This window comes from Schistocerca americana, chromosome 3 (genome assembly GCF_021461395.2).
Source record: "Schistocerca americana isolate TAMUIC-IGC-003095 chromosome 3, iqSchAmer2.1, whole genome shotgun sequence".
Taxonomy (NCBI): Eukaryota; Metazoa; Arthropoda; class Insecta; order Orthoptera; family Acrididae; genus Schistocerca; species Schistocerca americana.
The window spans coordinates 710273762-710289594 of record NC_060121.1 but is presented as its reverse complement, the minus strand read 5'-3'; the positions used below and the strand labels follow the sequence as shown (position 1 = coordinate 710289594).

The 15833-nt window shown below is 39.8% G+C and overlaps 1 protein-coding gene across 1 annotated transcript; it reads right to left on the bottom strand.

Annotated features, from left to right (window-relative positions):
- Positions 1 to 4601: 4601 nt before the first annotated feature.
- On the bottom strand, positions 4602 to 13618 carry LOC124606889 (chondroitin proteoglycan-2-like). The gene is made up of 4 exons (XM_047138986.1): positions 13549 to 13618; positions 6301 to 7467; positions 4751 to 5994; positions 4602 to 4688 (listed from the first exon to the last, which is right to left on the bottom strand). The coding sequence occupies exons 1-3, from the start codon at positions 13559 to 13561 to the stop codon at positions 4991 to 4993; spliced, it is 2184 nt and encodes a 727-aa protein (XP_046994942.1). The 5' UTR covers positions 13562 to 13618; the 3' UTR covers positions 4602 to 4688; positions 4751 to 4990.
- Positions 13619 to 15833: the final 2215 nt, after the last annotated feature.

Genomic DNA, 15833 nt, shown 5'->3' with positions numbered 1-15833 from the left:
TTCCAGGTTTATTTCCGCCATCTTCTCCTGCCTCCGTTCCTGATTCAGTTTCTTCTATCTCTAGTACTGTTGTTGGTAGTAACATTCCCTCTTGTTCTCATGAACAAGAACTACAAGCAGAATTACCTGTGAGTGCTGAAGCTGCTTCTATACCCACAGTTTGGTACCTAGAAAAGAGAAATTCCTTGGCGAACGAAAGAAGAATCTCTTATTCTTACCAGTTCATCTGCGAAGGCCCACCTGGGAGAACAAGCCTCTGCCACAGAATCAAAGAAACATAATTAGAAAAACCTATTCCTTTAGAACTGGATTCATTGTTAGATAAAAGCACGCCTTTGGTATTAAAAGAATCTCACTATTCTTCGAACGAAGACGTTGATGAAGATGATGATTTTTCAAAAATTAAAGAGGTTGACTTAGTAATCGTTAAGGTGCATGAAGTAAAAAAAGATTCGGTTTCAATTTTGTTGATGGGTCAGAGAAGTCTCTACGATCTACTTTCCAAGTGGCACATACCTTCCAACAGATTTTCTGTAACAGATGAAAATGCATATATTGCCACTGCTGATATAAGTACAAAACTTTCTCAGCCCTTTAGTTATTTATGTCATAGAACTGAAGAGCTCATTTAATGTTGATTTGTGTGAATGTAGCATTCGTTAAGACTGTTTTTATTTAAAATTTCAACAACTGTATTTCATTCATAAACAACTAACAACTGAACGTTATTGCAACGTACTTTGACAATATTTTGAAGTTAAAATTAAATTTATTTAATGCATTTCCAATGATTTTATTGCCTAGACCACTTAACTTTAATAGCTATTCCCAGTTGACCTTCCCAGATACATTAAGTGGCCACTTGGCAAATCAGTTAATTACTTCAGACTTCACAGAAAACGTTGTAAATTTTACGTGTAACTCATATTTACTATGAAATTTTATGTCGTTATGTTATATAGCTGATGATTAAAACTATTTTTTAAAAAAGTTACCTAACTCTACTCTTGTAAAAGTGATACATGTCACTACCGCTTTGAAGTCGCATCCAAGTGACTCTGATGTTTCTGGTGACATTGAAGTTCATGATATATTCTTGTCATAGAACAAGGAATTATCTGCGATTCGTAGTGTGAGAGCAGTTCTAATCCTTATTTTAAACAACGGTTTTCCCAAAGTATATTCAGCCTGTGGAACTTCATCTTTTGAACAATTGAACAAAAGGTCCTCTAGAATGGTTTAAAACACTCTCCATCCCATCCTCCACCTGAAGAGCAACTAAATGTGATGAAAGGAGATATAGAATAAGCCTTAACTAAGACGCAACCACAGAATATTTAGTTGTTTATGCTACAGAAAGGAACAACCATTTGAGTGTAACACTCTGCAGGCTAATGATTTTGAAATTGTCAAAACCATTGAAAAGAAATTACACGACCAAGGCTCATTGTCACAAAATCTAATAAGGCAATAGTAGTATACTTATGAATAAGTGTGATTGTGTGGAGAGAGGCCCAACTAAATTATTCAGATATGACATTAAACGTGTAACCAGTTGATGGAAAAGCATATTTTCTGATTTTGAATCAAAGCTATTAACTATTATGAATGTAGTTCCTTTTAGACTGTATGGGCTTCATCAACTACATAAGAACGTTGTATCCATCCACTCAGTTTTACTGTCATTCACTGTTCTATCTAACTGACTAGCTACAAAATAGGTCACTTTAATTGAAATCAAGACTAAATTCAAATCAAAGCATGGTGTACCAAATTTAGGTGAACATCTAAATAAAATAAAAAATCTATCTCTCACAGTGCTAAATTAAATTCCTTTAATGTCTGCAGTCTGTTTTAGAACAGACCCATGTAAAAATGTGTTGATATTCCGACAAAGTTGATGTACAGATCTAATATCAACCCTATGGAATTGAATGATTTGATACTGGCCACTCAGTTACACTTAGCACAAAAGTATTTCCAGTTTCAAGGTCCTTTCTAGGGACAGTTAGATTACTTAGCTGTAGGGTACCCTCTGTTATGTGAATAAAGAAGTTTTGTGCACAACTCAGATATGTAGAAGATGTGATGTGCATATGGACATTCACTACAAGACAACTCAACAAATTCTTGCATAATTTAAATAGTCATCATAAAAATACTCTGTTTTCAAATTAAATGTTTAACAAACCCATACACGTCCTAGATCTCACTGCAGATACCAGTACACAGACACATTGTTTCAAAAAATATAGAAACACTAAATATACAGTAACAGTATCACCTGCTTGGTCACAGTACACAGTAACACATGACCATGCAATTTTCCACGGAATGGTGCACCATCTTATATCTGTATCCGTGTTCAAATAAGATTTCAAAGCAGAATTCCACACAATAAAATTTATTGCCCCAACCAATAGACACAGTCTTGGCCTGACTAACCACATCTCCCATAGGAAACCAAAATTGAAAATTATACCGCTCCTCTATTCTCACATGCTGATCCTTCCATTGTCTGCAAGAAATGGTGTACAACACTATACTTAGGACAGGTATCACAGAATGTGACAAAAACACTGACATCCAGCAACTATGGGATGTCCTAATATATGAAGACACTACAACCAAGTGTATATTCAATACCAAAGATAGGTTCTAGGCGCTCAGTCCGGAACCGCGGGACTGCTACGGTCGCAGGTTCGAATCCTTCCTCGGGCATGGATGTGTGTGATGTCCTTAGGTTAGTTAGGTTTAAGTAGTTCTAAGTTCTAGGGGACTGATGACCTCAGATGTTAAGTCCCATAGTGCTCAGGGCCATTTGAACCATTTGAATACCAAAGATAACTGTGTTGTGACTCCACATTTTCTTAGCAAGTACTGAGTGAAGTCCAGAAGTACCACCCACTGTCCCATGTACTTCACTTAGCAAATAAAGGCCAAAACCTCATCCTGTTGGAACTCTGAGAAGACAGTAAATATCTAGCCCATATTGCTGATTAGATCTTAAATGACCAAACACATCTGAATACTTCCCCACTTCTAAACCTCGCATTATCCTTTGAGTTTCCCACTCTGTCTGTTCTTCCTATTCCTCCATTTTCGTGTCTTTATTACTTTCGTTATATTTTATTGTGATTGACTTTGTACTCCGTATATTATGTTGAATATTGTTTGTTGTTTCTTTTCTCATCGAAGATTTATGGGACATAATCTACGGAGCCTTCATACCCAAAATGCAGCACCAGTAACTCTCTCGCAGTTATGGACAGCTACATAGGCAGCATGGCTCAACATTTCTGCAGGGGATTTTAAACGACTTGTTGAGTCTATGCCACATCGAGTTACTGCAGTTCACTGGTCTAAAGGATGTCCAACATATTATAATATTTATGTTTTATATTCTTTCCATGCTTTAGATGCTGACCTTTTTACCATTTGTACTAGTTTTTATCTTGGCATTCTTGTTTCGTTCAAACAAATTAAGCTTGAAGATAACTGGGTAAATGTTTTTTTTATTTAAGGCGGAATTTTGTGTTTTGTGATTGTCTGTAGATATGAGGATAATTGCACTCACAAGTGAAACTAGTCTACTAGATAAATTTTAGTCTTCATATGTGTACGCTGTATGGGTAAAAAAGTACTTTCCTAGAAAAATTACATTTTAACAATTTACGTGCGATCACCTTCTACTGTTCTGAAAATATCAGGCATTACTGAGGATCAAATAAGTAAAAGCAAAAGGTATAGTGGAAATCCATGGATAAGAGAGGAGATATTGAATTTAACTGATGAAAGGAGAAAATATAGAAATGCACCGTATTGAATTTAACTGATGAAAGGAGAAAATATAGAAATGCACCAAGTGAAGCAGGTGGAAGGGACTACAAACATGTAATAGTGAGACTGACAGGAGGTGTGAAGTGGCTAAACAGAAGTGGCTAGGGGTACCCAATTCTTGGATAAAGACAGGTACCACTCACACAAAGACTGAAGAGAAACAGCTGCATGAATATCATAAGTTCACAATGCAAATCAGTATTAAGCAAAAAAGGGAAAGCTAAACGGCGGAAGAAATATACAGAAGGTTGTTCAAGGAATATGAATATTTAAGAAAGGGAAAAGAAAGTAGGTAAAAACCAGTTGCACACAGGATACTGCGAGAAGATATTTGACCGGTGTCTGAATGACATAATGGCATTTGAATGAAAGAATCTGAATGACATACAGCACCGTTAAACCGAAGATTACTCATGAATCGCTCGCTTTGGGAATGCTAGAATAAACCTACACTTGCGACATTTTACTTGCTCTGAGAAGACCAGTCTTGTATGATGTTTATACGTCCAAACATTGTGCAGAGTTGCGAGAGTGAAAGTAGGGGAAACACATATTATAATGCAAGTATTACTGTTATAAGAAAGGTGTAGACTTTAGAGACCTATAAAGACAGATGTTTGTTTAGAGGATAATTTCAGTCATGAACGCTGATTACAATATTAGTATACAGGCAAAATTGAATAGCATATTTCATATGACCTGCAGACATATTTCAATATACCTGACATGTTCCGTCTATGCCAATGAAAATGGACACAATATGAGTTTAACAGCATTAAACGTATGACTTTATTATGAGTAATGAAACAAATATGTACATTACATAATTACAAGTGCATGGAAAATTCCTAAGTAATACACAGTTCACACATATACGCACTTTTCACTGATTCACAAACAGCACAAGGACAGTCTCACATTTGCAATTTTAAACTGAAATGAAGTCCACCAAGACATTCTTAGCAATTACTCAATCGTCTACAATATACACCGCAGTTGGTTCTGTATGCAAGACACTTAACAATAGAGACATGATCATACACAAGACGTGATCCAACTGTCTTACAAGAGTCTGATATGATGGAGCTCCTAGGTGCAACAGTTAAAGTGCAGCTGAAGTTGTACACCCCGTAGTGGCAGTCCTTGTTGATCAAGCTGTAGATGAGCTAGAGGCTGCAGTTGATCCAGATTTACTTGCACATCCAGCACGGTATGGCCAGTCACACACTTCCAGAGTAGGGTTGAAGTGAAGTCCAGCAGGACAGTCGAATGTGACAGGTGTCCCATGGTCACATTTGCAGAACTTGGTGCAGTCGGATGCATGGGGAAGATGCTTAGCAATAGAGTTCTCATCTTCATTTTGTGGGCAGGAGCCAACAGCTGGGCAGTCTCCTGAGGGAGCCACTGTTGGTTTGGCAGTTGAACTTGGTGCAGCTGTTGGAGCAGGTGTAGTGGCAGCACTTGTGGGAGCAGTTGTAGTGGCAGCACTTGTAGGAGCAGCTGTGGAACTGGGAACTGATGTTGATGCTGATCCACCTGCACAACCTGCATTTTCTGGCCAATCACACACCTCCAGAGTAGGGTTGAAATGAAGTCCAGCAGGACAGTCGAATGTCACGGGTTTCCCATGGTCACATTTGCAGAACTGACTGCAGTTTGAAGCATGGGGAAGGTGCTTAGCAATAGAATTCTCATCTTCATTTTGTGGGCATGTGCCGACAGCTGGGCAGTCTCCTGATGGAGCAGGTTTAGCTGTGGAGCTTGGTGCTGATGTTGGAGCAGATGTAGTGGCAGCACTTGTAGGTGCAGCAGTGGAGCTGGGAGCCGAAGTTGATGCTGATCCACCTGCGCAACCTGCATTTTCTGGCCAGTCACATACCTCCAGAGTAGGGTTGAAGTGAAGTCCAGCAGGACAGTCGAAAGTTACTGGTTTCCCATGGTCACATTTGCAGAACTGACTGCAGTTTGTGGCATGTGGAAGATGCTTAGCAATAGAGTTCTCATCTTCATTTTGTGGACATGTGCCAACAGCTGGGCAGTCTCCTGATGGAGCAGGCTTAGCTGTCGTGCTTGGAGCTGATGTTGGAGCAGCTGTAGTGGCAGCGCTTGTAGGAGGTGCTGTGGAGCTGGGAGCTGAAGTTGATGCTGATCCACCTGCACAACCTGCATTTTCTGGCCAGTCACATACCTCCAGAGTAGGGTTGAAGTGAAGTCCAGCAGGACAGTCGAAAGTTACTGGTTTCCCATGGTCACATTTGCAGAACTGACTGCAGTTTGAGGCATGCGGAAGATGCTTAGCAATAGAGTTCTCATCTTCATTTTGTGGACATGTGCCAACAGCTGGGCAGTCTCCTGATGGAGCAGGCTTAGCTGTCGTGCTTGGAGCTGATGTTGGAGCAGCTGTAGTGGCAGCGCTTGTAGGAGGTGCTGTGGAGCTGGGAGCTGTTGATGCTGATCCACCTGCACAACCTGCATTTTCTGGCCAGTCACATACCTCCAGAGTAGGATTGAAGTGAAGTCCAGAAGGACAGTCGAATGTCACGGGTTTCCCATGGTCACATTTGCAGAACTGACTGCAGTTTGAGGCATGAGGAAGGTGTTTGGCAATAGAATTCTCATCTTCATTTTGTGGGCATGTGCCGACAGCTGGGCAGTCTCCTGATGGAGCAGGTTTAGCTGTGGAGCTTGGTGCTGATGTTGGAGCAGATGTAGTGGCAGCACTTGTAGGTGCAGCAGTGGAGCTGGGAGCGGAAGTTGATGCTGATCCACCTGCACAACCTGCATTTTCTGGCCAGTCACATACCTCCAGAGTAGGGTTGAAGTGAAGTCCAGCAGGACAGTCGAAAGTTACTGGTTTCCCATGGTCACATTTGCAGAACTGACTGCAGTTTGAGGCATGCGGAAGATGCTTAGCAATAGAGTTCTCATCTTCATTTTGTGGACATGTGCCAACAGCTGGGCAGTCTCCTGATGGAGCAGGCTTAGCTGTCGTGCTTGGAGCTGATGTTGGAGCAGCTGTAGTGGCAGCGCTTGTAGGAGGTGCTGTGGAGCTGGGAGCTGAAGTTGATGCTGATCCACCTGCACAACCTGCATTTTCTGGCCAGTCACATACCTCCAGAGTAGGATTGAAGTGAAGTCCAGAAGGACAGTCGAATGTCACGGGTTTCCCATGGTCACATTTGCAGAACTGACTGCAGTTTGAGGCATGAGGAAGGTGTTTGGCAATAGAATTCTCATCTTCATTTTGTGGGCATGTGCCGACAGCTGGGCAGTCTCCTGATGGAGCAGGTTTAGCTGTGGAGCTTGGAGCTGATGTTGGAGCAGCTGTAGTGGCAGCGCTTGTAGGAGCTGCTGTGGAGCTGGGAGCTGAGGTTGGTGCTGATCCACCTGTGCAACCTGCATTATCTGGCCAGTCACAGACTTCCAGTGTAGGGTTGAAGTGCAACCCGTCAGGACATACAAACAGTACAGGTGCTGCGTGATCACATTTGTAGAAAAGTGAACAGTTTTGGCTGTCTGGTAGATGGTCTGTGTGATCCACTGGATCTACTGGCGGACAGTCGCCTACAGGTGATGCGTGGACGGCAGCAGTAGCAATTACGACCAACACGGTCGTTAACACACTTGCTGAAATAGAAGAAATGTCAACGTTAACTATCTTTCGCTGAGAGACATTCAGTTTGTTCAAATTTACTCGTTATTGGCAGCATTCTTTATACACAACAGTAAATTTTCTATACTATGACTCAAAAGGAATTATGGAATTGTCGTGGTCATTATGCGCTGAACAAGTATATTTTGCCCTCTGCTGTTATACTGGCTGCCACTTCATTCTCTGTCGAAGAGCGTAGAAGTGTGTTTTCTTTTCCTTTTTTTTTTTTTTTTTTTTTTTTGCTAAGTTTAAAATATAGATGGAAATGAAGTAAAACGAACCAAAATGAATAATTTCCCAATGCGCATATTGCACCCTGTACCCAACAGCCTTCCTGGTTTATAAACAGTTATTGGTAATTATTTCTCCATATACTTCTAGAACGAATAATAAAAGTTATGTATGGCTTCTATGAAGCCATAACAGATCGTTTTACTTTAAACAAAAATTCCAGTGACCATGGCTCCACAGTACGCTGGTTAAGTCCTGGAGCTATACGTTTTAATTCCGGAGTCACGACAAGGCTTCTCATGATACACGTATGTTGTTCAGCAGAACAGAGGAAATCTGGTGGAGAATGACGTGCAGTTGACGAAAGTTTAATGGTAGACATTTATCTTATTGTAATGAAACAACAGAATAAAGGATTCTGATGCCTATATACACTGAACAGATAGGGCAGCAAGAAACGAAACATTAATGTCATATATGCAGCATTCCATTATGTGCTGTTGTCTCTTTAAAGTCTTGTGACACGAACTAAACACGTTAGCTATGGAAAAAAGCTGGATTATTTTTTTGAAAATTTTAAAAGGTAACGTAAGATCACTATTTCTTATAACAAAAAGTTCCTCAACTGCACCCAACAGCAGTGGCTAAGGCTTTCCTAGACGGCACAGGAACAGAGAACTGACAGTTTTTACTAGTACACAGCGCAGTTAGGATGTCTAAACCTGTACCCAACCAATTCCATCGATGTTTCCTAAAGTGTTCGCAATGTGGCATTATCCCTGGGGCACGATTAACATACGATGGGCCAACCGAGCACCAACCCCCTTCTGTTTCCGCCTTTCCAGTGAAGCCATGACAAGTAAACACTTTCATAGTTGGACTCTACGAATGGATTTTTTCGTCTGTCAGGAATAAGTTTATTTCGATGCCAAACTATACCGTCAGCTTGTATTCGAAGATACCAAACTGAATTACTCTTCCCATTACTAAAATATTAACTCTAACGCTATGTTAATACCATTATTCTCGTACATCTCTCTGGTAGAAAAAGAATGTCCTTCCGTTAGTGTTTCACTGTGAGCCCGAGATGAATTCTGTGAAAAAGTTTGAAAACGTGCTTGTTGATGCAAATGCGAAGCGTGAGAATTGCTGAGTTAGTATTCATCAAGTTTAAATTCTGGCCGTTACACACAGCTCAGTAATTTTTGATAACTATAGAAAAATCCAGTTATGTAACATTAAATGGCATGATCTAACATCTAATTCTGATCAGACTGTTGCAAAATTTACTTGCTCAGGTGGTCTGTCTTACGAAGACAAAAGTGTTTTATGGGTTATTTTCTGAAACCACGAACTGACGGTGCACAGCGCGGCAGGAAACGTTTTTATGCCTGTCTGATAGTCATAGAAACTCTTGGTTGGAATATCAGCAATATACAGAAAAGGATGGGTAGCTTCTCACCTTAAGATGAAAGGATAAGTTGAAGACAGGCACAACGAAAAGAATATTACATGTTTAGCATTCGGCCAATGCCCTCTTCCGAAAAGGAAATACCCACATACATACACGTACACAAACACACACGCAATCTCTCTCTCTCTCTCTCTCTCTCTCTCTCTCTCTCTCTCTCTCTCTCTCTCACACACACACACACACACACACACACACACACACACACACACACACACGCAGACACAAATACGAATTCATTCACACAAGCTAGAACGCCTCACTCGCACATGATCGCCATATCCAGTTGCTCGAGCTGGAATTCCAGCATGCTAGTCCGAGCTGATGGGCGTGGCTCTTAGGTGTGCTTGAGGTGTGCTATTTTGCGTGAATGAATGTGTGTGGGTGTGTTTCCCTTTATACAGAAGGCTTTGGCTGAAAGCTAAAAATGTAACAGCCTGTCTGCTACCCAATGTGTCGTATTTATGGTGAGAAGCAATCTGTCCTTGTCTGATAGTTGTAGGTAATGTAAAGTACAAATAGTCTTATTTTTCCTCCTTTCATTCGTAGCTAAAAAATCGAGATCGTTCCAAGACCTCTTTCACATTAGGCGGATCGTTTTAAGGTAATCTGTGTCCAGAGTGTATTGCTCATGAGGAAGGCCTTGAAAACCACTGTCTCCTCTGAGATCACTCACTTTCGTACAGCAATACCGGTTATCTTCTAGATCAGTTTCAAGATACTGTAAATGTATGGAGTGAGCTGCATCCAAAGGTATGTAAGTTTGGACGTTCATTGTAACTTCAAGTAAACTTTAAATGGATTACTAATAGTGGTATGATAATGCTGTCCCTGTCGTGTTAACTGTTTAGGCATTCATATTGGGATTTAGGCGTTAAAAACTTTCAGTGAAGATTATTAAAACTCCCATTGCTTTTACTGCCTACCAACGGTAGTATGATCACTACAACAAAGACGTTGCTCGCTGTCGGAAAGCCAGAATTAGGCTCGGATTGACACGAGATCTCTACAGTCGGCGCTGTTGAAGAAGGTTTAATATCAGAAACGTTCGTTACATCATATTTTCCTGAAAAGATAGCGGCACAAAACCAGACCAAACGCTTCATATTTTAAGACAAAAGCACGGGATCCTTCAAAAAGTCATAACCGGAGTATTCATACGGCTATATAATATCACAAATACTTTCAAAATTATTAATTCCATAGGGTGTAACACGTGTTTGAAACTAATGCAGGTGAGCCCGTCCTCATGATAGAAACTATGAAAACTATTCATTATGTACGTTTCATGTTTGTAAACAGAAATATAAATCCTCGTCGATAACATACATACAAGATAGAACAAGAAAAAATAAAAAAAAAAAACTAGTATGAACAGCGTAGCAAATAGGAAACCTAGCACAGTGTACAATCCTCTACTTTCTACTTATTGGTTTAAATAATACAGCAACCCTAAGTACCAATTTCCCCAAATAGTTGGCAAGATAGAAAATATATTGCGTGAGAAACAGATACCAAATTTATAAGAGTTTTCCCAGAGTTCTAGGGCTTTGGAACAATTTGATAGTCCACAGTCATAATTACGGACTTTTGAATTACATCATTAAATGTTTTACATCTATCATTAAAAGGAATGACTGTGTCACTGGTGATTCTACCAGAAAACCAGATAATTTTTCAATCATTCGGTGTATGCTTAGTGTTTGCTGTTTAGTTGCTGAGGCTGACCCACGATGGAGCAGGAATGACGACAAATAATCTGCCCTAAGTAAACAATCCTCATTTACAGAAAATATAATTCAGATCCACACGTTTGTTACGAAAACCAAACTAGAGACTATCTACATCATTTTCTAGCTACAACTATCTAACTCAACTCAAATAGTTTCTGATGTACTATGTGAAACACAAGTTTGACGAGTAATGTAGAGCAAAAGCAGCCATTAAATTCTACAAGGCTACAGGAACGCTCCAGTGGACCTTCGTAGAATGAATGTGGGGATTTTCAAATGCTATAGTATCTTTAAACAGAATTCACAATCAACCTTTGTTGAAATAAAGTAACCGTGTGAAAGAAACAGCATTACATCAAGCAATCTAACAGTCACGGTTAATTAGCTCACCTGTTCCAGTCGTTAAATGTTAGTTCACACCCCTAACGTCGACAACATACAATTTATGCGCGGATTAGGAAAAACAGCAGTTAGACGTAATGAGATGAATGAATTCACTGCTGCTATGAGTATATTAAAAACTAAGTGGTGCTTGCAAAAGGCGTGCCAAGCCCAGAGTTAAACTGTAACTTGAACAGAAATAAAAAAAAAATTAATCTTCTACAATGATCAGCAAAACTTAGATATTTTTCATTGATAATAATTATGCATTTGCAAGCTTAGAGAAAGGTTTTGACCGAGCTGACTCGAGCATTCTCTTTGAAATTCTGAAGGAAGTGAAACTCTATTTAATAACTGTACAGAAACCAAAAGGCAGTTATAAGGGCAGAGGAGCATGAAAGGTGGACTTGGAAGAGCAGTTGAACAGAATAGACCGTGTCTTGACAGGAGGGTATAAAATTATTTTTAACAAAAGCAAGACATGGATAATCGAATGAAGTCGAAATCAATCGAGTGGTGCTGATGGAATTAGATTGGGAAACGAGACACTGAAAGTAGACGATAAGTTTTGTTATTAAGTCAGCAAAATAAATGTTTATGGCTATAGTAGAGAGTATATAAAAAGTATACTGATAATGGCAAAAAAGCGTTTATAAGGAAGAGTATATAGATTTAAGTGTTAGGAGGCCTCTTCTGGACGTATTCGTACGGAGTGTAGCTATGTGACGATAAACAGCTATAAGTTGTCTATAAAGAAGCTTACGAAATGTACTACAGAAGACTGCCGAAGGTTAAATAGATATATCTCGTAACCAGTTACGAGGTACTGAATAGAATTGCGGAGAAGAGAAATTTGTGGCTCAGCTAGACTAAAAAAGGGGACATGTTGTTACGCCACATTCTGAGACATCAAGGGGTATCCAGTTTAGCGGTGAGGTGGAGGGGGGGAGGAGTAAAAATCGTAGGGTGAGACCAAGAAATGAATATAACAAGCAGATTCAGCAGGATATAGGCTGCAGCAGTTATTCAGAGTTGAAGAGGCTTGCACAAGGTAGAATAGCACGGAGAACTGCAACAAACCAGTCTTCAGAGTGAAGACCACAATAGCAACAACAATAATTTCGGCTCTTGAAATGTTCAACATTCTAAAAAGATTTCCTAAGTTTATCTTACGATTCAGGGTAAAGAAATGCAGAAATTGAGGTGAGAGCATTGGGATGAGTCATTCGAAGTAAAGTCTTTTAATGCTGTTGCCGTTGCTTTAAGCACAATGATAAAGCCATTATTGTGTACATTACGTCCAATAGCTCTTCTCAGGTACAATTATGCAAAGAAGTCCACAGGATGAGTCATCGCAATGTGGGTTGGATAACTCTTTAGAAAAACTCAGCAGCATACGAAGTTATAATACCTGTTAAACTACACATTTAAGAAGAAACACCTTTAATATAATGAAGTGTTTGTAAAACATAACATTATTGCAGAGCTCCTATAGAAGTGGATGAGCAGAGAATTTTATAACAAATTAACAATCGAGTCAGTAGCAGAATTACAGAAGAAAATTAATGAAGTTCTGTGTAGTAAAGTACTATGCAATTAATACGGAACTACAAGTCAAAACTCGATGGAGGGAAGAGCGATTTTTGTTTCACATCCAAAACTGCAATGCTTAACGCTTATTAACAGTGAAATTCTGTCGCAAAATAGTGCCTTTGATGACCCATCTAGGCAAAATCATAGTTTAATAAGTGAATAAAAATAATGCTTTCCATGTTACAGGAAAAACTTCTCTCAAATACCAGAGTAGTAGAATAAGAAACTAAACCGAGTGGTCTCAATCACAGAACATCCACTAAGCACTCAGTAAGTCTTAGATGCTAATAAATTTGTGACTTTAAGTAACGAAACCATAAGTTCTATCTAACATTGTCCTAATTTGTTATTTCATCTCTTCATTAACTGGATGTTGCTTTAATTACAGTTATTAATCAACAAATCTGAAAACAGGTCAGAAGTGGTAAACTTTCTACAGAGACGAAGTACACAAGAAACATGAAAACGTTGCACCCTATTCCCAGTGGCAATCCATTTGGGAATCCTTAATAAACAGACACAGAAACGTATGTGGTATAGAGTCGATCCCTAGTGCATCTCTAACACATCTGTATAGGGAACCCTTTGAAAGAGAGCAGCGGCAAACACAAACGCAGACGGTAAAATAAGCTATTGCTGTAACTCACCTCGTAGATTCATGTCGGAAACGCGTCGGAGATTTCGACGGTTCTAAGCGAATGCGCCTACTATGGATAATCAGTGGCGGCTAGAGCTTATATATCACAGCACGTATGGAATTATCACAGTGAAACGAGTTATCTTGATCTTATCTCGCAAAGTGCAACAGGTGGTATGCCACGAACGGGAAATGCCAAATTTCGGAAGGTTACAGTGCGAAATCAATACGCCCATTCTTTGACACGCTCTTTAGATTGTACATCACGTCATCTCATTACGTACGGAGGTACGGGGTATATATGGCAGGGAAATGCACTATGCGCTTTGTTACAACAGTTGACCCCACCACAAGCACGTATTGATTTCGTATGACGGAAATAAAGATTGCTGTTCTTCACACATACCAGATATTTCTGTTATTATGTAATATTTCAACATTTTGTATGTACCTGGAAGTCGGTTACGATGCAAAGGAATAATGGATATGCAGTTCACTTATGGGATGTTGGAAAGTGGAATAACATGCGGTTTCATGGGATTATGCAATGTACGATCATACTTTTTTATAAAACGTACCTATCTTTTATAAAATGTAAGAATTATTGTCGGAATGATTTTTTAATATTCACAGTAGTTTAACAACGTATCTAGCTTAAAGACGCCATTGACTTAAGTTGTTCTCCACACTAATTGTTCCTTCATCAGACGTATTAAGGTAGATAGCTATTCTCATAAACCTTTTAGTAGACGTGACGGTCTAGCAAGTTGAGTTCTGGACTCCATTCCGAGATATCTCGGGTTCAATCCTGAGTGGGAGTGGGGATTTCTTCTCGTTCCAGTCCGTCCAGTATGAACACCTGTCCACTCGCCCTGTTATCGGTTTGCGTTAAGGGAGATCTTTCCAGGGAATGAGGGGCCGTTATACAATCAAGTTTGTTGGACAAAGAAATCCCATCAAATACTGGACAAAGATGTTTCAAGCGGAGCAAAAGGGTGATATTACACTCTCATCCAATATTTCGTCAGAGTTTCAGAATGATGGACAATGCCTTTTTATTGTGGCCCGGAACTGTGTATTACGATTGGATTATGTTTGCATTTGGAAGAGGAACAGAGTTGTTTCACGGGGAGATAATAAAAGCCAACAACAAAATTTGTTCACGGAAGCTGCAAGTCAAGAATGTAAAGTCGTATGAAAATTACTTGCGAATAAATGTACATTTCAATACGTGCTCAGGAAAGTGGCTTATCTATACCAGCAAAGGACAGACACACCGTAACATTGGTATTTCTTGCAGCAAGAGAGAGGTACTCTATAATACAGCGCTCGAATACCGCAGTGCACATTGGCAAAAAGGAATACCAGAAATGTTTGAAGCTGAAGGCAAATACCTATTTAGTACTTACTAAGGCCATTAAAATATTTTTATTTCTACAAAAGATATAGATTTTCTGTTTTATATCCTGGGGATACATCCTGAACGTGCTTTACGGTTAAGGGCCATAGCAATTTTCTTATAGCTCTCGTTTCTTCATATTGTGTTTTTGTATTCAGGATACAGTGCTTCATCTGCCCCGTACACCTCTATCAATTTCGTCGTAGATGCGACACACCATATTAATTTCGAAGACATGTTAATAAACATTGGATGTCAGACAGCTACAGCGATGCAAGCGCTCCTAGTGGTTACATTTCTCATTGAAGGAAACAGAAGAGGAACAATTTCTTCGATCAGATCTAAGGCGAAGCGCTGGATTTGATCAAATAAACTGGACGTTAGGCGACATTTGACGAAAGTTCCTTGTTACACTGAGTCCCATATACTGTACGAAACAACATCGTCCAGTACATTTTATAGTGTAACATCGCCCTAAAAGGCGGAATGACGGTCGACTAACCACCCTACCCCACATAATGCCGCTGCAGATGGAAGTGGTGCACTCTACCTTCAGTCAGGCCAGAACCCAGTTTACGGATTGAGTGCCACGGACTTTACTTTTACCGCAAATGTTTTATCAAGGTACCTCAGCAGTGCCAATTTTTGAAACTTTGCGACGAAACGCAAAGGAAAAAATACATAATCCGTGTACGAACAGACCGGAGCATACGAATTCCATTTTTCCAAAACAAAGTAGCGCATTGGACACTACATTACGCTGTAGCCTCAGACATTGAGGCTCTAAGTAATGTGGAAAGGAAAAAAAAAAATACAAGACACTTTCGGCACCAATTTACCTTCAAAGAAGGTGAAGTTTACTAATTACGCAGAAGATCTACTTGAAACACTCCCAG